The sequence below is a fragment of the Pelobates fuscus genome, chromosome 2 (genome assembly GCF_036172605.1).
Source record: "Pelobates fuscus isolate aPelFus1 chromosome 2, aPelFus1.pri, whole genome shotgun sequence".
Taxonomy (NCBI): domain Eukaryota; kingdom Metazoa; phylum Chordata; class Amphibia; order Anura; family Pelobatidae; genus Pelobates; species Pelobates fuscus.
Genome location: NC_086318.1, coordinates 233,420,780 through 233,444,992, shown reverse-complemented (window position 1 = coordinate 233,444,992; position 24,213 = coordinate 233,420,780). Strand labels below are relative to the sequence as shown.

The following is a 24,213-nucleotide window of genomic DNA, read 5'->3' as shown; positions in this document are numbered from 1 at the left end:
ACCTTAATTAAAAAAATCATGTAAACCCTTAATAAAAACCCTGCACACCCCCTTAATGAAAAACAAAAACTTTCACAACCCCCTAACAAAAAAACATGCCCCCCTTAATAAAAACCCTGCACACCCCCTTAATAAAAAACAAAAATCTGCAGTGCACATCCTCCCTTAATAAATAAAATACTGCAACCCCCGTAATAAAAAAAACAACCTGCACCCCCCTTTAATTAAACATACCCCCTCTAAATAAACTTCCCCCGTGCTGCACCCCCTTGAATTAATCCACATCCCCTTTAATTAATCCACAACCCCTCTTTAATGAATCCACCCCCTCTAATTAATCCACCCCCCTCTAATTAATCCACCCCCTCTAATTAATCCACCCCCTCTAATTAACCCACCCCCTCTAATTAATCCACCCCCTCTAATTAATCCACCCCCTCTAATTAATACACCCCCTCTAATTAATGCACCCCCCTCTAATTAATACACTCCCCTCTAATTAATCCACCCCCCTCTAATTAATGCACCCCCCTCTAATTAATACACTCCCCTCTAATTAATACACCCCCCTCTAATTAATACACCCCCCTCTAATTAATACACCCCCTCTAATTAATCCACCCCCCTTTAATTAATACACCCCCCTTAATTAATCCACCCCCTCTAATTAATCCACCCCCTCTAATTAATCCACCCCCCTCTAATTAATACACCCCCTCTAATTAATACACCCCCCTCTAATTAATACACCCCCCTTTAATTAATCCACCCCCCTTTAATTAATCCACCCCCTCTAATTAATCCACCCCCTCTAATTAATACACCCCCCTCTAATTAATACACCTCCCTTAATTAATCCACCACCCTCTAATTAATCCACCCCCTCTAATTAATACACCCCCTCTAATGAATACACCCCCCTCTAATTAATCCACCCCCCTTTAATTAATACACCCCCCTTTAATTAATACACCCCTCTAATTAATCCACCCCCTCTAATTAATACACCCCTCTAATTAATACACCCCCCTCTAATTAATACACCCCCCTTTAATTAATCCACCCCCTCTAATTAATCCACCCCCTCTAATTAATACACCCCCCTCTAATTAATACACCCCCCTTAATTAATCCACCACCCTCTAATTAATCCACCCCCTCTAATTAATACACCCCCTCTAATTAATACACCCCCCTCTAATTAATACACCCCCTTTAATTAATACACCCCCCTTTAATTAATACACCCCTCTAATTAATCCACCCCCTCTAATCAATACACCCCTCTAATTAATCCACCCCCTCTAATTAATACACCCCTCTAATTAATCCACCCCCTTTAATTAATACACCCCTCTAATTAATCCACCCCCTCTAATTAATACACCCCTCTAATTAATCCACCCCCTCTAATTAATACACCCCTCTAATTAATACACCCCCTCTAATTAATACACCCCCCTCTAATTAATACACCCCCCTTTAATTAATCCACCCCCTCTAATTAATCCACCCCTCTAATTAATACACCCCCTCTAATTAATACACCCCCCTCTAATTAATACACCCCCCTTAATTAATCCACCACCCTCTAATTAATCCACCCCCTCTAATTAATACACCCCTCTAATTAATCCACCCCTCTAATTAATACACCCCCTCTAATTAATACACCCCCCTCTAATTAATACACCCCCCTTAATTAATCCACCACCCTCTAATTAATCCACCCCTCTAATTAATCCACCCCCCTTTAATTAATACACCCCCTTTAATTAATACACCCCTCTAATTAATACACCCCCTCTAATTAATCCACCACCCTCTAATTAATCCACCCCCTCTAATTAATACACCCCTCTAATTAATCCACCCCCCTTTAATTAATACACCCCTCTAATTAATACACCCCCTCTAATTAATACACCCCCTCTAATTAATACACCCCCCTCTAATACACCCCCCTTTAATTAATACACCCCCTCTAATTAATACACCCCCTCTAATTAATACACCCCCCTCTAATTAATACACCCCCTCTAATTAATCCACCCCCCTTAATTAATCCACCACCCTCTAATTAATCCACCCCCTCTAATTAATACACCCCCTCTAATTAATCCACCCCCTTTAATTAATACACCCCCCTTTAATTAATACACCCCTCTAATTAATCCACCCCCTCTAATTAATACACCCCTCTAATTAATCCACCCCCTTTAATTAATACACCCCTCTAATTAATCCACCCCCTTTAATTAATCCACCCCCTCTAATTAATACACCCCTCTAATTAATCCACCCCCTCTAATTAATACACCCCTCTAATTAATCCACCCCCTCTAATTAATACACCCCCTCTAATTAATACACCCCCCTCTAGTTAATACACCCCCCTTAATTAATCCACCACCCTCTAATTAATCCACCCCCTCTAATTAATCCACCCCCTCTAATTAATACACCCCCCTCTAATTAATCCACCCCCCTTTAATTAATACACCCCCCTTTAATTAATACACCGCTCTAATTAATCCACCCCCTCTAATTAATACACCCCCTCTAATTAATCCACCCCCTCTAATTAATACACCCCCTCTAATTAATACACCCCCTCTAATTAATACACCCCCCTCTAATTAATACACCCCTCTAATTAATACACCCCCTCTAATTAATACACCCCTCTAATTAATCCACCCCCTCTAATTAATACACCCCCTCTAATTAATACACCCCCCTCTAATTAATCCACCCCCCTCTAATGAATCCACCCCCTCTAATTAATACACCCCCCTTTAATTAATTCAGCCCCCTCTAATTAATACACCCCCTCTAATTAATACACCCCCCTCTAATTAATACACCCCTCTAATTAATACACCCCCCTCTAATTAATACACCCCCCTCTAATTAATACACCCCTCTAATTAATCCACCCCCTCTAATTAATACACCCCCCTTTAATGAATCCACCCCCTCTAATTAATACACCCCCCTTTAATTAATTCAGCCCCCTCTAATTAATCCACCCCCTCTAATTAATACACCCCCCTTTAATTAATTCAGCCCCCTCTAATTAATCCACCCCCTCTAATTAATCCACCCCCTCTAATTAATACACCCCCCTTTAATTAATACACCCCCTATAATTAATCCACCCCCTCTAATTAATACACCCCCTCTAATTAATCCACCCCCTCTAATTAATACACCCCCCTCTAATTAATACACCCCCCCTTTAATTAATCCACCCCCCTCTAATTAATACACCCCCCCTTTAATGAATCCACCCCCCCCTCTAATTAATACACCCCCCCTTTAATGAATCCACCCCCCCTCTAATTAATACACCCCCCCTTTAATTAATTCAGCCCCAGACATAAAATAACTACTTTATACTTACATTTTGATGATGCCTTCCTTGCCCGCCGAATCCGACCACTGGGTGCCTCACCGCCCGGAAATGGATCCTTCCGCTGAAGATCCGTGAAGGCGGACTGACGGCGCTGCGCACGTCGTCATCACGTTGCGCGACGCCGTGGCCCGCAACGCTCCTCCCCCTCCTCCTCATAAAGAAGGAAGTCCCGCCGGTGTTTGGCCGCAAAGGTGCTGCGGCTGTGCGCAGCGTAATGATGGGGGGTGACACATGACACTGGAAGTCATGGCACCCCCCTAGTCAGTGGCACCCGGGGCGGGCCGCCCCCCCCGCCCCCCCCCTTAGTACGCCACTGCCTGCAGTCTCATTGCTCAATTCTCTGCCATTTAGGAGGTAAATATTTATACAGTCCTAGTCACACCTCCTTGTAACGTGCACAGACTTCCTAAACGCTTCCTTAAAGAAAGATCTAACGTTTAAACTTCCTTTATTGCACATTCTGTTTAATTTAGAATTGCTTATCTTTTGCTTTATTAGGAGTCTTCCAGACCCTGCAGGAGATTCCTGTGTGTTATTAAAGTAAAATTTACAGGGCAGAGGATACATTTTTTTAAAGCAAGTTAGCATCTGTTTGAAAATTAAACTATTTTTAATGCAGGCTGTGTGAGTCACATGCATGGGAGGTGTGGCTAGGGCTGCGTAGACAGAAACAAAAGTGATTTAACTCCTAAATGGCAGAGGATTAGGCAGTAAGACTGCAGGGCCATTATCTATAAACCCAAACTGCTTCATTAAGCTAAAGTAATTTTGATGCCTACAGTATTCCTTTAATAGTAAAGGAGCAAATTCAACCCGGTCAGCACATTATAGAGTTAGATCCTGACTGTATATCACATGCTTGTTTCACATTGTTTTGCTATCATTGATATTTTGAATGTATATATATATATATATATATATATATATATATATATATATATGTGTGTGTGTCAATGGAGAAGCTTGCACTAACGGTCTTCAAATGATTAGAAAGCTAAATTTTTTTTGAAGAAAGTATATAAAAATATTGCATTATTGTATTGCATTAATCTATGTTTTATGTACCTTCCTCTATTTTCCCCTATATCTTGCTGCATGCTTGCTAATAGGTTAGTGATCGGCACTTGACACTAATCCTTTTTTACTTAGCATACTATACTATATATACTATATCACCTAGCTCTTATTATGCTCCCTTTGCCCAGTAACTGCCGTCCTGATGGGGAAATTTGTTGTCTATGTTTCCCTAGCGACCAACGCTTGTGTCCGTCGCTGGGGCAACGTGAACTACTTCATCATGGCACGTGGGGGTGGAGCACCTTTGCACAGCGGGACGCCGGTGGTGGTACTAACTTCATCTGGGGTAAGTCAATTATTCTAATTATGTGGTTATATATATGCTTGTTGCTTGTTTTTAAACTATCCTTGATCCTGATGAAAGTCCCGGACGGGGATTGAAACATTGATTTTTTTTTTATACTTTCTTAATTTTTTTTTTTAGCTTTCTAACCATTTGAAGACCGTGAGTGCAAGCTTTTCCATTGACATTTCTATACTGATTGGCCCAGGCTGTATGCACCCAGCATTACAGCTTGAGTGCAAGGAACCACTGGAATAGCTATATATATATTATTTTTTATTTTATTTTTGACAATTTGTATTATTAGGGCATTTAAAAGGTAGATAGGGTACAGAATATATATTGTTTTTTTATAAATATTTACTATCAAGATTGATACATCTAAAATTGAACTTGATTTTTCACTTTAGTGAATAACCCGGTCTTCATATGAAGTGTAAAATAAAAATAAAAAGACATAAAGGAGAAACATGTAGGCTATAAAGGACCATCAATTTTCAACCAGATTATGTGTGCCCTTTGTTCTTGCTATCCAAACAAAGGTGAGTATTAAGATGCCTGGGTCTTTACATACCACTACAATTATTCTACCATAGTCAGCAAGTGTGGAAACTCTTAATTCAGATTACGTATTCAGGGGTTGCAGTCAAGGCAGCACAGAGGCCCATGAAAGTGGAGGGCTACTTATTGTTTGTAGCATACATGCATGGGGAGGAGGCTCAGGAAGAACAGCAACAGTTCAAAATGTGAAGTATCCATGTAGAGCAAAATAAAGTATAGATGCCCCTGTAATTTGTCTGTAATGGACTTTTGACCCAGGGGGCTGACACTCCCCGTGACCCACATACTCGGTTACCTCTTCCTGCATTACAAGGGGTTCCTAATACTCCACTATGTGGGAGTTGGGGTACATACAATGACCTCTACCTGACTGGGCACCCAGGCCATGGATGGGTATTCCAGGCAGGAACATAGTAAACAACTAACATACACAATAGTAACAGTAAAATAGCATGAACATGTATTAAAGGATAATGGCAGATAAAAGTAAGGCAAGTAATACCCACCCTCACTTCACACTAATGGCTGATAGGTACACTGTGGCAGAGGGAAAGGATACGCCATACCACTAGTCAGGTATACAAGGCCAAATGGAATCTCCAGGGTCAGTCAGACATTTGCTGTGTCTGGATCCTGATCCACAGTTTTGTCACTGGATCAGGGATCAGCTGACAGAACACACAGGATTCACACTGTCCACAGTTGTGTCACTGGATCAGGATGCAGCTCACCATAGATTCACTCAGCTCCACAGTTAGGCCTCACACACCTTCACTGCTGCAGCATGTCTTTCTCCCCCTGTCTCACACCGCTCTGGAGAGTTCTAGCTCATGGTTCCCGTTATTGGCTAAATTTCCTGCCAGTCTGGTGTCTAAGTTCGGCAGTTCCAGTGGTGAAGCATGAAAATGTGAGGGATTACATGAGAAAAAACAGACTTATTTCACCTCTTTTTTTTTTTTTTATTGAAAAATGTTTTTCTCGTTTTATCGTACATATGACAGCACTGGTGCAATTTACATACAATTTACATACTTATTTCACCTCTTAATCGCTATATTAAAAGTTAAGTTTTGGGGCGGAGGCTAGCTTCCAGGCTGAGCAGACGTGCAGGACCCAAGCTCCTGACCAAAACTGCTGTTTTGGGGGGAAAACCCGCAGAAAACCGGCACGTCCACTTTCTGGAGGAGAATAAGCGAGGAGGGGATACCCGGAGGAACCCTTTGACACCCGAAGCATGCCTGACACTAGCCGGGAACCCTAAAAAACCTGCTGAGGCCTACCAGGGATCGAAGCGTGGAGAGGCGGCCGCTCACCTCGCTAGAGAACAGGCTCCCAGACACCTCAAACCTCCTACCTCCTACCCCCCCCCCTTTGGACCGGTGGGGGATATCCCGGTCCGCACAGGGCGCTGGAACAAGCACCACAACGTCAGAACCAAGAGGCCGCACCGGAGAAATCTTGGTGAGCCACGCGACACCCTCAGGAACTTCATCACCTCACACGACTGCAGGATCTCCAAAGATGGCGACAGTGCCCTTACCTCATGAGCACAAGCAGCCCTCTTGTATACAGCAGAGTTATGAGGAGCAAACAGTAAAGCGACTGGATGAAATCTTTAACCGTTTCTGGGCAGCAATTGAGGCTCGCACAGCACCATCCCCAACCCGGCAGCAAGTAAGAGATCTAGACGGAAGTAAACGGAGGGGGAATGGGACACCCTCAAACCCTGACCACATGCAAGAGAAGGGTGAGCTGGGGGGGAATTCCAAGCTCCCACGAGGGGTCCCCGCTGCTAACATGCTTCCTAGGCCGAGAGCCAAACGAGGCTCAGCCTCACAGCTTCACCCACAGGTGCGGAGGATCACTCGCCGCCGGCTGCCCGCACCCCACGGATCCTCTGCATACCCCAGGCGGCGGAAGGATAAGGTCTTCAAGAGAACCAGAACCCAGATGCAAGCTCTCGCACAGACCTGGGGCCGGAAGAGCACTGTGCCCTGGCGGGGATATGCCGACCTCCACCTGAACTTGCTGGGCTACATGAACTCCCTACAAGACTATCTAGTGGCAACTGTGAGCCCCCAAGCCCTACGCTTGCCTTCCCTCTGCTTCCCGGCTCTAGGCATAGGCTGACTGTTCGCTTATCTTTCTGGGCTGTTCTGCCACACACACCCTGAGACTTAACAGCATGATGTCGTGGCTAAATGGTCCCACATAGCCCTCGCGGCTACCTTAAATTTGCCTGGCAGTGACCCCTCCATAACCACTTTTTAAGTTTGCTGAGGCTAGGCTATAACATTTGCTTCCTATATAATCGTTGCCATACATAGCTAGGGGCAGCCACCTTATATTGATGCCTAGCCCAGCATACACTATGATTTTAACTCATATCTTCAGTGACCCCTATGCAACTATGATAGCAATTATACAGTAATGTAAAACGGGGACCCATGCTTGCATGTTTCACAATAATAGCTGCACCCAGCAACTTTCTAGCTCTGCTGTAATTTCATATGTGTCAGTTCAAAGGCCCACCCAGCATGATACCTAACCTGATTTAAGCTAGCTAGCAACACATGATAATAACTATAGGCAGCACTAGGATTAATCAGCTTGTTTTAGTTTCTCTTGTTCTAATGTTTATACTTGCATCTCATTTGTCTAGATCTTCTCCTAGGCTAGCTAAGTGTTATATGCTCATTCACTCTAGTCATGACTAAACAGCATGTTATAATTAACATTTACTAACCATTTACTTAATATAAAAAGAGGCAGACAACTATCTGAGGTGATACATACTGAGTTGTATTAATCCCTACTTGTACGTATTCATATCATCTCCCTCTCTTCATTCTGTACCCTTGCTACTATACGCCTCAATAAAATAAAGAATTTAAAAAAAAAAAAAAAAAAAAAAAAGTTTTATTTTTAGAAATACCTTGCCTAATTGGCTGATATTTGTCACTCCATCAGCGATACAGTTATTATTTCCCGCTCTCTCCCGGCACTTCTCCTTTTTTTTTCTTCTCATTTATCCCATAGTGACCAGTCTCACTAGGGGTTGCCCCATTAAAGGGACACTATAGTCACCTGAACAACTTTAGCTTAATGAAGCAGTTTTGGTGTATAGAACATGGCCCTGCAGCCTCACTGCTCAATACTTTGCCATTCAGGAGTTAAATCCCTTTGTTTATGAACCCTAGTCACACCTCCCTGCATGTGACTTGCACAGCCTTCCATAAACACTTCCTGTAAAGAGAGCCCTATTTAGGCTTTCTTTATTGCAAGTTCTGTTTAATTAAGATTTTCTTATCCCCTGCTATGTTAATAGCTTTCTAGACTCTGCAAGCGCCTCCTGTATGTGATTAAAGTTCAATTTAGAGATTGAGATACAATTATTTAAGGTAAATTACATCTGTTTGAAAGTGAAACCAGTTTTTTTTTCATGCAGGCTCTGTCAATCATAGCCAGGGGAGGTGTGACTAGGGCTGCATAAACAGAAACAAAGTGATTTAACTCCTAAATGACAGTGAATTGAGCAGTGAAATTGCAGGGGAATGATCTATACACTAAAACTGCTTTATTTAGCTAAAGTAATTTAGGTGACTATAGTGTTCCTTTAACTGCCTGTCACTGCTGGATAGGAGCCGAGTAGTAATTTAACATACCATAAAGCAATTAAATATATAATTTCTCACTATGTTAATTTATATTTTCTGATGATCATTCTAGATACTTATATTGCTACAATTCTGTGCAAATACATATTAATATCCAATAGTTATTTTTTTCCCCAATAATTATTCTTCTTTCGGGTGTAAGAACTTTATATTTAAAGGTTAGTGTGCTTCTTTACCAGATATAAAAAAAAACTTTCAAAAATGCAATTAAGCTTACATGGAATTCTGCTTCAGTACAGAATCTTGACAGCGCTCCACCACTGGGAGATCTTAAAGTTTGATGATCTGTGTCCAAGCAAATAATCCTCATACAGAAGCACTGAGCACATACTGGGCATGTTCGTCATCCAGAGCCTGGTGTCAGCATACTTTGTTACACATGGTATTTCATTTTTTCCCCAAAGCATTACAATTACTATTATTAATATATAAATTTTCACCACATAATATTCAAACACATTCAAATAGCTGACTTCAAATATACTATTCAGACTGTGTGCTACTTTTACAAGCCCCTCCTTTGGTTCTCTCCTTCAATTGTTACTTTTAATTACTCCCTGTCATATATAAAAGCAGACTTGTGCAGCATGGACAAAACTTGAATAAAGGTCTAAAGATTAACATAGAATATCATATGGTAGTTACCATACATATCACTTTATATGTGCAAGAAATTACAAGAAACATGAAAAAAATATATCATTAAAACAAAGTGAAATGGATTCCCATATCACCATGATGCAGTTTTGGTCAAAATTTTTATACCCTTGGAGAATTGGTAATATATGTACTATTTTTAAAGAAAACATGAGCGAGCAGGCAAAACACATTTCTTTTATTTCTTATGGGATTCATATTCAACTGTAGGTTATAATAGAATGGCACAATCATAAAACAAAACTGTCAGGGTACCTGTAGTCTCTACCTCTGAGAGGGGTAGAGACTTAGACGTTTCTCCTTCCAGAAGGTCTGTTTCTCCCGTTCCTCGCGGTTCCCTCGGTCGTTTACACGCCAGCCGCGAGGGAGCTACTTCCTTTTATGACGCGACGCTCAATAGCCGACGTCATGACGCTAATCCAGTCCGACCTGCCACTCAAGTCCGGAACACGAATCAGGACTCGTCGGAGGCGTGATTACTCTCTAGAGCCAGGGTATTTAATGGAGCTTTCCGCATTTTCTCATTGCCCTGTCGTGGTTCTAGCCAGTCTAGTCACACAGTGCTCTTGTATCCTGATTGTCTTTTGGTTCTGACCCGGCTTTGTTATTACTCTCCTGCTTCTCTGTTATCCTTTGACCTCGGCTTGTCTCTCGCTTACCTGTCTTCTCGTTCCCTCGACCTCGGCTTGTCTCTGACCATTCTATACGTAGTTCTTACGTTAAGTCCGGCCATTCTAAGGTCCGGTATACGTATCTCTCTACTCTTTGTACTCTGCGTGTTGGATCCCTGTCCCGATCCTGACAAAAACATGGCAACAAAGAAAAAATAAAATGGCTCCTGTTCAAAAGTCTGTATACCCTTAGTTCCTAATACTGTGTATTGCCCCCTTTAGCATCAACGACAGAAAGCAGTCTTTTGTAATAGTTGTCTATAAGGCACCTAATTCTTGCAGGTGGTAGAGCTGCCCATTCGTCTTGGTAAAATGCCTCCAGGTCATGCAAAGTATTTGGTCGTCTTGCATGAACCACACTTTGAGATCTCCCCAGAGTGACTTGATGATATTAAGGTAAGGAGACTGTAATGGCCACTCCAGAACCTTTACCTTTTTCTGCTGTGGCCACTGGAGGGTCAGCTTGGCCTTGTACTTAGGGTACAGAGGCGGCTCTCTAATTAGGTGATTTAGGCGGCCGCCTAAGGCCTCGCGCTGATGGAGGCCTCGCGGCTGCGTAAATTGCCTCAGGGCAGACACCATGACGGTCATAATGCTGCTGGGTGCAAGGCCCCTCCAGTCAGTCTGCCCGGGAGAGAGCCAGCCTCCTGTCTGCAGCTCCGCCGGGAGTGAGCTGCAGACTGAAGTGTCTCGCGATCTCCCGCCTGTCAGAGCTGACTGGAGATCGTGAGATTTACCACGTGGTCTGTCCCCTGTCAAGGCCCCTCAACCCCCTGTCACAACCCCTCAACCCCCTGTCACAGCCCCTCTCACCCAGCAGCCCTTGCCCCACCTCTCACCCAGCAAGCACTACCCCCCTCACCCAGCAGCCCCTGCCTCCTCTCTCACCCAGCAGCCCCTGCCTCCTCTCTCACCCAGCAGTCCAATGTCCCCTCTCTCACACAGCAGCCCCATGTTCCCTTTCACACCCAGCAGCCTAATGTCCCCCCTCTCACCAAGCAGCCCCTGGACCGCTCTCACACTGCAGCACCGTGTCCCCTTTCACACCCTGCAGACCCTTTCTCCCTCACACCCAGAATCCCCATGATACCATCTCTCACCGTGTAGCCCCATGTCCCCTTCCCACACCCTGCAGCCCCCTGTCTCCTTCCCACACCCTGCAGCCCCATGTCCCTTCTCAACACCCTGCAGCCCCATGTCCCCTCTCACACCATGCAGCCCCATGTCTCCTTCTCACACCGTGCAGCCCCATGTCCCTTCTCAACACCATGCAGTCCCATGTCCATTCTCACACTCTGTAGCCCCATTTTCCCCTTCCACACTCTAGATCTCTTATTCTGCCATCACAAAACATCCCCTATTATCTCCCCCTCACACACACATCGCCTATCAGCCCCATGCTACAGGTGGACTGACCTGAGGGGTATTAAACAAATGTGCCCACTTTGGAGAGGCATGAATGTCATTGGTGATGACACAACATGCACACTCTTGGGCCAAACCCTTCCGATGGCTGCTCTGCCTTTAAATGCCCAGGCTGAATTAATGTCCCAGTCCAACCCTGAAGAAAAGCATCTAGATTTTGTTACGTACTCTGAAACCTGTTGGTATGTTGTTACACAAAATGTAAGAGAGATCCCTCCAGTATTTCCAGAATTCTGAAAAACGTGAGTGCTTCATTAGATTTGTTTCATTGATTGTGATATACATACAGAAATTGCTCTGGAAATACAACTGAGGATTCAAAAGGTTGCATCCTCAAGAACACCTATATTTCTAACTGACTGGTTCTGTCCTAGTCTACAAGGATTCCAACCAAACTAAATAATGATTCCTGTCCATGTGAATATTTTATAAATAATGTCTAAAACAAAGTCACTCTCATTCCACCGGGCAAAGAGTACTAATACTTAAACCAGACAAAGAGTATACATATCTAACCAGAGCTGTTAGTTAACTACAACTCCGATGAGTCTTTGTCAACTGCTTACTGTGTCTGAGACTGACTTGGATTTATGGAAATTATAGTTGAGGAACAGAGGGAGCTCTGGTATTTGAATACCTAAGACATAAACCTATGTTATGCCCCATGAGACCAGCTAGTTCAGAGACTTTTAAAAGTAAAAATTAATAACAGATTTTGTAGAGCAACATTTATAAATATATACATTACTGGTCACAAAATGCCGTAATCATTTGCCTTATGTAGCTTCTCACTATGACTAAAATTTGAAGGCAAGATGAGGTAAACACACCAAAATTTCTGGAGAACAGATTACTTTTTTTAAAACATTTAGTTAAAATCACACTAAATTGTGTATTTGTCTTTAGTATTTGGCTTCTGTCAACACATATAATTTATATGTCTTAAATGTCCACACAAAGTTTTCTGTAGATAGAATGCCAAGAAACTCTTTTCACGTGGCTTCTGGGAATTAGAAACGAGAATCACAAACAGGATCCAAATTTAATGTTCAACAAGCTCCCAGAAACATAACAGACTAGTCACAGCATTTCTTTTTTTTTTTTGCAACATAACTCGTCTCTCTATTTTAAAAAAGGAATCACTGTGACTTACAAAAATATATTAACTCCAAGTGACTAGCCATTATCAGTAGAATCCAGTTTTTAAAACAAACTGAAAGAGCAGCATTATGGTACAAATGAACATGCTTGCCACTAAAACAGCTCTTCTAGCTCCAGCGCAACTCTATGATATCTATATCGGAAAACAGGGTTAACTCACAAGTGGCACTGTATCTGAATTTGAACTAGATTTAACATGATCTTCATCCAGCATTTTACCAGACTCCTAATGGCTAGCTGTAATTAAACTTTTGTTTTAAATTTTTTTAGTTTCATGTATTCATTATCCATAAGTAACTGGGAGTGGGAACATTAATGAGTAAACGGGGCAAGCTATATCTCATTGTCTAAAAGGCAGATAATAAAATGGTAGAAAACACATAACTCTTAGGAGGCACCGCCAATATTTTGGAACAAATCTGTCTATCCCCTTTATCTATTCTAATCCTAATGTTCTTTTTTAGGATCTACTAATTCTTGATTTGTGTGTGAGTGTATAACAGCTCCAAACCCATAATATTCACACTGTAATGTGTCTCAAAACTAGTATATCTGTTAATAAATCAGTCTGTGTAAATAAGATGCATTGTTCTTGTTCCAAGTTACATTTTAGTTGCATACAGTACATTATTATTAAGTCGTCTAATATTTATCATAACAGCCATGCCCTTGGCCACACCCCCACTCACATCCCTAAAATGAAAGTGTCCCTTTTTGTCCATGTGACATGTTGGGAGGCATTGAAACGGTAGATGTGAAACATAAGTATTTCTGCCAAACATAAAGCACAATACACCAGTTGCCCAGATCTAGAAATATTCCAGATATACATTTGTACAAAATGTATACATTATCGTAGCTTCTAGAATGACATGGTTGCTGAAGATATTTCTCTCATGGAATGAAAACTTTCTCTAAACACAACTTTGTATATCTTACACAGTTAGTAGTGTCTTTTCAGGAATACTAAAGGCATCAAAACAACTTTAGCTTAATGAAGCTGTTTGGGTGTATCAGGGCAGATTCATCATTCTGGCAATGTCAGAGGGCCCAGGCCATGGATAGGGCCCATGAGAGGCCCCAGCATACCGACCTGGTGCCCCTCTGTTTGCATTGAATGATTGCTGCTACGCATGCTCAGCGACCATCTTTAAATCTGGAGAGAGTGCTCATCACTGGCAGCATCCAGTCCCTAAACAGCTTTGTTCCTATAAGCTCTGGTGTTTAGAACCCACACTTTATACCCGAATTACAATCCCTTTCATCCAAACTACAGCCCATAGCCCTCTACTACAGCCCCTACCGCCCCACTAAAGCCCCTTCCCCCCCCCACTAAAACACCTATATTCCACTACTGTCTCTAACTCCCACTACAGCTCATATTCCCCCACTACAGCTCCTGTCTCCCCACATTAATGCACATATACCCACATTACAGACCCTATCCCCTTACAGCTCCTACTCCCTCGGTACAGCCCTCATTACAGACCCTAACCATCCAACGCCCCCACTAAGGTCTCTAACCAACATAATACAACCCCTATACTTCCAACTACAGCCCCAGTCCCACACACAGGTGATCCTTGTGCCCACCAATTTGCAAGCTACACACACTAAAGCCCCTAATCCCTACATTACAACCCTTTCTGTAACACAAGGATGTACATGTGGGTGGTGTGTGTATGTGGGTCTTATATGGGTGTATCTGGCAGGTTAGTAGGCACAAGGGGGCCTCATGATCTACTATTGCCTGGGGTCCTTGTGAGTCCACCCCTGGGATGCATAGATTATGCCCCTGCAGTCTCAATTCTCTTCTTTTTAGTGCCTGTAGTATACCTTTAAGTGTACATATATATGCAGTTATTGTAATGATCACCAGAAATATGGTGGTTAAGCCAGTAACTTGCTGATATTCGCATCAAAAGGAAACCTTACCTAGCATGCAAACACATTTGGCATTCTGGTCAGGGTCATCAAATGAGATTTCTCCACACCTCTGAAATGAGAAAAATTAAATAATGCAGTTAACCCAGGTCTTCATGGTAAAGTTTCTGCAGTAACTTTGGTGTAAACAATTCATTGAATTACATATTCAACTGTGCAGTATGTACAGTTGCAAGAAAAAGTATGTGAACCCTTTGGAATGATATGGATTTCTGCACAAATTGGTCATAAAATCTGATCTGATCATCATCTAAGTCACAACAATAGACAATCACAGTCTGCTTAAACTAATAACACACAATAAACTAATAACACCTGCTTCCCCAACAACCAGTCTCCAGAAGCTGCATTGCCTCCACTCCTCCATAATGAGCAGAGGTAACTATGTGTGATTGTCTGTCTGTGTGTGTCTATGTGACTGTTTGCCTGTGTGTGTGTGTGTGTGTGTGTGTGACTGTCTGCCTATGTGCCTGTGTATGACTGTCTGCCTGTGTGTGTGTGTGTGTGTGTATGTGACTGTCTGCCTGTGTGTTTGTGTGTGTGTGTGTGTGTGTGTGTGTGACTGTCTGTGTGTGTGTGTGTGTGGCTGACTGCCCATGTATGTGTGTGTGGCTGTCTGCCTGTGTGTGTGTGTCTGTGACTGTCTGCCTGTAATTGTGTGTGAGTGTGTTTATTTGCCTTTAACTGTGTATGTGTGTTACTGCCTGTACCTGTGTGTTTCTGCCTGATCCTGTGTATCTGCCTGCGACTGTGTGCATGTGGTGGATTTGACACTGTGTATGTATAACCGTGTGCGTCTGACTGTGGGAATGTGTGCACATAACTCTGCAAAAATATACACCTGCATTCACACATAGGCCTAAATGCATTTTTTTATCTGAATTAAATACTCATCACACACAGCCAATAAACCCAGCACAAATATCACATACAACCAATACATGCATATCACACACAGTTAATACACCTATTACACATATCACACTCAGCCAACACATAGCATACATGTAACAGACAGTCATCACACCTATCACATGCATAGACAACACAAACATTACATCATATTATAGTGAGATGTATTACAGTGGAGCTCTGGTATATAAAATGCACAATACTCTGTGTCTTATAGTTAGGGAGCTCGGTGATACACTAATAGACACATTACTTAGAGTTGTATTGTTGTGTAGTGTATGATCTTGTCACAGAGCTCCACATTACTGGGAGTTTTATTGTTGTGGAGCTCTGTGATAAATGGAGAAGTATACTTATTTACCTTGACCTCTTTGGATTTTTTTATTCCAAAGAGGTCAAGGTAAATAAGTATAATCCAGAGCTCCAAAGCAAAACCACTCTCAGTATTATGTGACATACTTAGTCTGCTTCTCTGTAGTGTAGTGGAGGTAGTCTGGCACTTCTGGCCTGGACTTCTGTGGGGTATAGGACATAAGTAGCTGTCTTCCTAGTTTGGGATAATCAGAGCGCTGCCGCATATTACCAGAGGACACTGCAAGTCCCTGAGCTTGCAAGACAGTCACGCATGGTCTGTACCCAGTGGAGGGGCAGACCAGATTCAGATCAGCAAGCCCCTATCCCAACAAAAGGAAAGAAGGAATGAATATTTGTTTTAAAATCATTATTAATTTAATAAATCCCTTATACAATCACTACACTCTATACATGAATGACAGGGAGGGGGCGCTGTGAAGAATTTTCACACAGGGCGCCTAAAGGCCTAAGGCCGCCCTGGCGGCAACATTCCACTCTACTGCATAAGCTTAGCATTCCTTTTGCTATTATCAGTACTGATATTAGCGGAGAAAATCCCTTTTAATTAGAATTAGATTGAGTATTTGGTTTAGGGTTATATTAAGGAATAGGTGTAGCATTGCATTTTGGATTAAAGTTTCAGATTAGGGCCAGCAAGGGAATCCATCTGCTCACATCAGCAGAGGGAATCTTTCTAACATAATTGCTAGCATTAGGATTAGGGTCACATTGAGGGTGAGGCATAGGATTGATGTTCAAGTTAGGATTAGAATTAGGATAAGTTTAGGATTAGATTTAGGATTGATAATTTGCAAAGTTATACATATGGAATATTGGAATATTGTGCTCAGGAGATTTTGCTGAGTACAGTTAATATAATTATATTGATTACAACATGAAATATAACGTGACACATGAAATAAAAAAATAAAAAAGCAAAATTACAGTGTTCATGTAAATATTAAAAAAGTAAAATGAATACCACAGACTTTAAAAAAAATTGTATACATTTATAGATTATTTAAATATCTGAGCTACTAAAATGCTCACACAAGGTCGCAGGATCTTCCATAGACAGAGTTTGTTTGCCTTCAGAGCTTGTGATGGCTGGGGACTTGAAAAGGCTTGACAAAAGGTAGCTGCTTACTATTAGGAAAAATACTAAGACAAAGTAGTCCCTATATATATTTAGATTATGTTGTAATTTCAGTTTAATAACAACAAAGTCAATGTCAAAATAAGGATTATTTTATGGAAGGGGTGAAAGTGCTGCTTTATATACAAAACATGCAAACTTAAGCTGTGCATAAAACAAGACAAGACAAGGAAAGGTTGCGCCAAAGATGATATATATATATATATATATATACAGATAATATCAATAGTAGAGATAGTCCTAGTAAGAGATCCTCTTGTATAGGTGACTATAAGTCATAGTTGAGAGTCAATATAAAGTACTTGATAGAAAAATGAAAGATCCTCAGTTGAAACGACGAGTCCATTAATTCGAGCGCTCCTTATGCATATATAAAAGACAAAAAACGGGGGGAGGGGGAGCCTGACCGCGGAATGGAGCGGACGCAAGCTGCAACAGCTCCTGCAATTAACCACTAATCCTACCGAACCGCAAACCAGCACAAACTTACCTACTCATGCCCTTCAAGCTGATACCACACAAGTGTACTTCCTCGCCAGCTCCGAGCAGACAAACCTCGCGGCCTAGCAGCATGGTCGGCCTGGGTGAGACAGCCGCTCTCCCACCGCCACAGCTCACTGCAGACCCCGGATTGGGCTCCTGTCCCCCCCCCTATGGACCGGCGGGGGTCATCCCGGTCCCCACCGACCCGGCACACACAAAATCTCAGGCTCCTATGGCCTTTTGTGACGCAGGCTCTGAATACACCGGGCCGCACAAAATGGCAGACACTAGTCGCCCATCAAGGCCTGTGCCCACGCAGTCTCTGCTCACACGACTGGACGCAATATTCACCCTATTCTGGGAGAAACTGGAGGAGCGCTCAACCACCCAATTGCCTCCCGAACGGGGAAAGAAAGGAGAGGGACCGGAGACAAAGAGGCGGCAAGGCCCTGTCTCGGGCACAGCACTTTGCCCAGCATATAACCCACGCACCAAAAGCCCACCCGGGCTGAGGGTCAACTGGAGTCCCCCTCAGCGGCACCACCCGAACCGCCGGATGGCCGCCCGCCGCAGGCGGCGGAAGAAGATCAGGACCCCCTGCGGTGCCAACCCAGGGAGAGACCCGGTCCTGCGGAGTTCCCAAGTCTGCCGGACACTAATGCCAGCATCATACCAGGTCTGGGGCTGGAGAGGGGCCTCCTTCTGCCCTCAACCAACCATCACACTCCAAGACTTTCCAGCACCAGCTTCCCGCTTGCCAAGCATGGGGATCGGCTGACAGCATGGTCAGGGGACAGGATCCGGTCTGCCATTCAAGGAGAACTTTCCTCAGTTCCACATTACCCCACTCAGGCAGACTGTGACTCATTGCTCTCCTAGCACCCCACCTTCATTATGCCTCTCCAGCCCGACTATTTCATTTCACCCGTATTGCATGACACCATAACCACTTTACTAACAGCACAGGCTGCCAACGACCATAATGCCCGCAAAGTGAGCCAGGCCCCAAGTTGCCCAAATTTTAACTGAGGAAATCACTATGCCACTTTGGCAACCTTGTATAGGAGTCATGCCACACTTCATTAAGCGCTAGCCGATCAGGTGGTTCCAAAGACAGCTACATGGGCCTACTCATGTCCTCTCTCAACATGACCAACTACTGTAAAGATACACAGTCTCTCTTAGCATATTATCACACACACAGTTCACCCAATGTATCTTATACTAAGCATGCTTCATTTTACCTATCTCACGAAAATCTAGGTTAATGCACGACTTTGGCGAGTAAACTCATACATAGGTAATCAATCAATCACTAACTCAGTCTATCAGCATATCGAATCGCACAAGCTTGTTTAACCTTTAACATGTTTCCTGTTCTGATTATAAAAAACGTGCAATGTTTTTCAATGCCATACTAATGATGTTATATGTATACATATTCGCTTGCACCAACTATTGTGGCAGTGCAAATTTGGCTGTTCACACTTTGCACGAATAAAATAAAGAATTGAGGGGGCGGAGCCAGCTAGGGAACTGGTCGGTCGCATAATCCTGAGCTCCGTATCTCATCCAGAGAATTTGCACTCTAAAAGGTGGAGAAGACTCTCAATCTTGAACGACCCTCTTACCAGTGGTACACTGAAACACCATGGGCAAAAAAACAAAAAAAAACAGGACAGATAAAGTCCCCACGAGCCGAGATATCGCAGATCTGTTACGCGGCACGGCCAAGGCCGCATGGGACAAAATGGCGTCGGCGGACGAGGGAAAACACCTCTAATCTTTGAAGGATCGACACTGTCCATTTTCCCGGATCTAACCAGGACCACCCTTGCATGGAGAAAGGAGTTGCAGCTGAGCCTACAGCACCTAAGAAATAAGAATATACCATATAAGTGGGAAACCCCAAGAGCAGTCATCTTCTCCCACGGTGGGACCACACACAGAGTAACCAGCGCCCAGGAGCTCGACTCACTACTTACCACCCTGGGCATCCTGACACAGCCACGCCAGGGAGGACGGAGCCTGTCGCAATTGAATCCAGCCGACGTCCCAGAGTTTGCACCCAGACATGCACGGAAAGCGCAGGGGCCCGCCGTACCACCTTGAAGGACATACCCTGAGGGTGATAAACACTGCACCATTTACCCCCTCCTGGGGAAGGACTGCCCACCACCACAATTTACTGACATACCTGGAAGCAAGACACACCACACACAAACCCGACCTACACCCTAGCACTCACACTATACACACGACTCCCAAGCTGCGACTAGGCACGTTTCCTACCTCACCGGACTCTATATACATACGGAACACGTAGGGCCTAACCTGAGAGAATGGGCCTGCAAGGGAGCGATGGGCTCAATTTTACAATCCCCCCCCCCTACTCACCCCCACGACGGACCTGACATGCATCACTAGGATACCACAGCATTGGGGCACACATACATGAAACCACTAGACAGCCGACAACAAGGTTGCCACTGAGACCACTCGAGTTTTTCTTCTGTCTGTACCTCATCTTTTCAAAAAAAAAATGCATGATATTTTCACAATGCATGATATTTTTTCGATGTTTATACCACATATGTTTGCATCTTATACATGTTCAGTTCGCATTTTATATGTGTTAAATGAGCATTGTGAAACAAAAATAAAGAATATATAAAAAAAATAAAGAATTGAAAAGACAAAAAACGGAGGACAGCGGATAGTGAAATAAATGTGATTAGAAATATGTTATAAGTAGAAATAATGGCAGTACACTCACATTTATGTGAGCAATAGCCAGCTCTAGCATAATAGGCGTACAGCGATATAATCCCCACTTATAGGATATGCAGCAAGTGTCCACCTCATTAGCGATATCCAAAACTCAGGAAAGGGTTAGAAAGACAACTAATAGTGCTCTAAATATAAAAATATCAATAGATAAAATAAAATAAAAATGTACTTACAGGGATAGAGCAGGCTAATTGCTCTATGGTATCAGCATTAGTGGTATGATCCCCACCTAGGATTGCTTGGAGTACAGGAAAAGTAAAATGCCAGGAGGTAAAATCAGTGTTAAAGAGATAATTGGCACAGGGTAGTGACCAAAAACCTTTAATAAATACACAATATAAATACTGTGTATTCATTAAATATCTATACAAGAGGATCTCTTACTAGGACAGGGGTAGGCAACCTTTTAGCAGCACTGTGCCGAAATGTGATTGTGATGTCCTGTAGCGTGTCGGTCCTATTTCTTTAAATTGAGGTGTGTATGTTGCCATATTCTGCTTGTGTTATTTATACTGCATTTGCTTTGTATCATTGTATTTGTGCGTCTATGAGCTATTATATTGTATATGTGCATTAGTAGTTTATGGTATCGTGTATGATACCTATGAATTTGGGCTGTGTATGGGGGCTGCTTGTGGAATTGTGTGTGGATGGATATGTCACATTGTGTATTTCGTAGTGTGTGTATGTGTGGGGCTGTTTGGGGTATTGCATGTGAGAGGCTGCATGTGGGGTTGTGTGCATGTATGTGGATTGTTGGTGGTGTTGTGTTTGTGCAGACTGTGTGTTAGTTAGTGTATTATTTGTATGAGGGGAGGGTTATTCTGCAGCTCTAAAGCTTCCCTGGGTTTTAGTGGGGACCAGGCTGGCCAGGTACATCTCAAGGACAGAAGCTGCAACAGGAGGCTGCGGGCTGCTCTACTTCATTGTGGATTCCAATTCACAAGTGCTGGGAGGAAGTGATATGAGATAGTTATCTGACATCACTTCCTCTACGTGCTGCAATGCATAAATGGAGGATTGTCCTTCACCACTTTTTCGTATTAGCAGATATCTGAACTTTCACTGGGACTCCTGACAGGCCAGAGCCTGTTTGGCTCTTGTAGCCTTGAGTGCCGTGCAAAGGCACCTCGAGTGCCGTGCATGGCACTAGTGCCGTAGGTTGCCTACCCCTGTACTAGGACTATCTCTACTATTGATATTATCTGTATATATATATATATATATATATATATTTTTTTTTTTTTTTTTTTTTTATCTTTGGTGCAACCTTTGCTTGTCTTGGCTTGTTTTATATTAGTTTTAAGGGTCTTGAGGGATCACCTTTTTTAGGTTGCTGCCTTCTGTTATTTTGTGTGTTAATTAGCACTGACTTATCTCTTGTTTTTTTTGAAGCTGTGCTAATGCATTATTTGTATGAATCATAAAAAAGCAGGGTAATATTCCCTATAATTTCCCTTTAAGTACAGACAATATGTAGAAAATCTACGGAGTGCTTTTGTACATATGTTCTATATGGGGATATACGCTCATTTGCATATACTGAGTGTCACGGAAAAATATTTTTCACAGCCCCTTTGTAGAATCCTTTTAGAAATACTGTGAATTTGGCAAATCACTGAATTTTAATTCTAGTCAACTGGAAACATGGTAATATAATGCCCAGCTTTGCCTTCCCAATGCTATAATTTCAAATTAATTTCCCTCTCTCAGATATTCCTACTGGCTGTTTAGTATCAATCTTCAACTTCAACTCATACCCATTCTTATTATGATTTTAATATGTTATCCTATAACATACAAGACTATAAGAAAGAATGCAGTGTTGGCAGACCACAGTATTTATCCTCCCGTGTCCGTGTTTTATATCCTATTAAGAATCATGAATGTGAAAACTGTATAGATTAAAAACAGAGTCCTTTTATTTTCCTAGCATCTTCCTATGTACACTTTGATGACATCTATTGGACTTAATCCAGTTTGGAATAAGATCGATATTTATGCTGATCCAAAGACTGTTTATGTAGTGCTTTTAGCATTTCAACTGAGAAATGCTTCCGAATCCAAAGCTATTAATTATATGCAATTTTATACTGCAGCATTTTCAAAGAAAGATTTAATCCATGCCCTCATGTGAAGAAACCACAGATAAAATGTAAATAACTTCCAGAACTCACCATCTTAGTGATCAAAACCTCTAGTCTAAGTGAGCATATTTCATGGTCGCAAAATAGCACATCTCTCCTCATCCACGGGGGAAAAACCCTCCCCTTTTTACTTTTTTAGAATTATTCAGAAAGAACTGGAATGGTTAGATGTTTGTATGAACTATTATGTAGGATAATAGTTCAGCAAAATAGTTGAATGCACATTGAATATATGCATTATAGTAGTACATGCAAAAGAAATATTTAGCCTATTGAATAGGGATTCCATAGGCTGACTGTTTGCATGTATGTACTACTACTACCCAAACCATCTAACAGAGTTTTGGTAATATTCATACATTAGAAGAAGTTTAAGCACTGTAGCCATTGCAGCATATTATTATTATTTATATAGCGCCAAAAGAAATCTGCAGCACTTTATAATGTGTGGACTAACCAGACAAGTTGGACGCACAGGAACAGATGTTGAGGGCCCTGCTCAATGAGCGTACATGCTAGAGGGAGTGGGGTAAAGTGACACAAAAGGTAAGGATAGTATTAGAGAAGTAATGACAGTTGCAGGAGAGGAATCAGTTGGGAGCTATTAACAGTATAATTGATACGCTTGAAGAAGTGAGTTTTTAATGATTTTTTTTGAAGGAATCGAGACTGGGTGAGCGTCTTAATGGAGAAGGTATGGGAGTTTCACAGGAACAGTGCAGCCCTAGAGAAGTCTTGAAGGCGTGGTCAGGGTTATGGTGCCATGAGACAGTGGGTACTATACCCCAGTTCATGTTAATTTTTTAGTGGAATTAAAGGTTCTCCAGGTGTCTACAACCCAGCTTTTCTGCTGTGGCTCAGTTATTACAGAAATAAATATTCACATTACATTGTCCATGATTACGCCTTATCCAAGCTACAGAAGAGGGGCCAGAGGTGAAGGACAGTGAGAGCCCCATACCAATACAATGAGTTGTAGTGGTTAGAGTGTCCCTTTAAGCAATACAGATCTTCCAAATACCAGGTAATGATTTTATATTAAAGGAGCACTATAGGGTCAGGAACACAAACATGTATTCCTGACCCTATAGGGTTAAAACCGCCATCTAGCCACCTTGGTCCCCGTATGCCTCCCTAAATATATTAAATCTTACTTGTGTTCAAGCCTGCAGCTGCTTACTTTATCCCTGTTTCCTTTAGACCTGCCCATTGCCTGCTGACATCATCAGAAGTGGTTGCCTGAGCCATTCACAATGCTTCCCCATAGGATTGTCTGAGACTGACAAAGAGGCAGATCAGGGGCAGAGCCAGCATAATTCAAACACAGCCCTGGCCAATCAGCATCTCTTCATAGAGATGAATTGAATCAATGCAACTCTATGAGGAAAGATCAGTGTCTGCATGCAGAGGGTGGAGACACTAAATGTTTGGATGCATTTTAGGCAACCATGACCCAGGAAGGATCTCTAACAGACATCTTAGGAGTTTCCAGTGACG

General features: G+C 42.5%; 1 protein-coding gene across 1 annotated transcript in view; it reads right to left on the bottom strand.

Moving 5' to 3' along the window:
- The window catches only part of PDE7B (phosphodiesterase 7B), a 483,285-nt gene that overhangs the window by 295,102 nt on the left and 163,970 nt on the right, over positions 1–24,213 (bottom strand). The window contains exon 2 of the mRNA XM_063443263.1: positions 14,866–14,926. Coding sequence (XP_063299333.1) covers positions 14,866–14,926 — 61 coding nt within the window. The remainder of the gene's footprint in view (positions 1–14,865; positions 14,927–24,213) is intronic.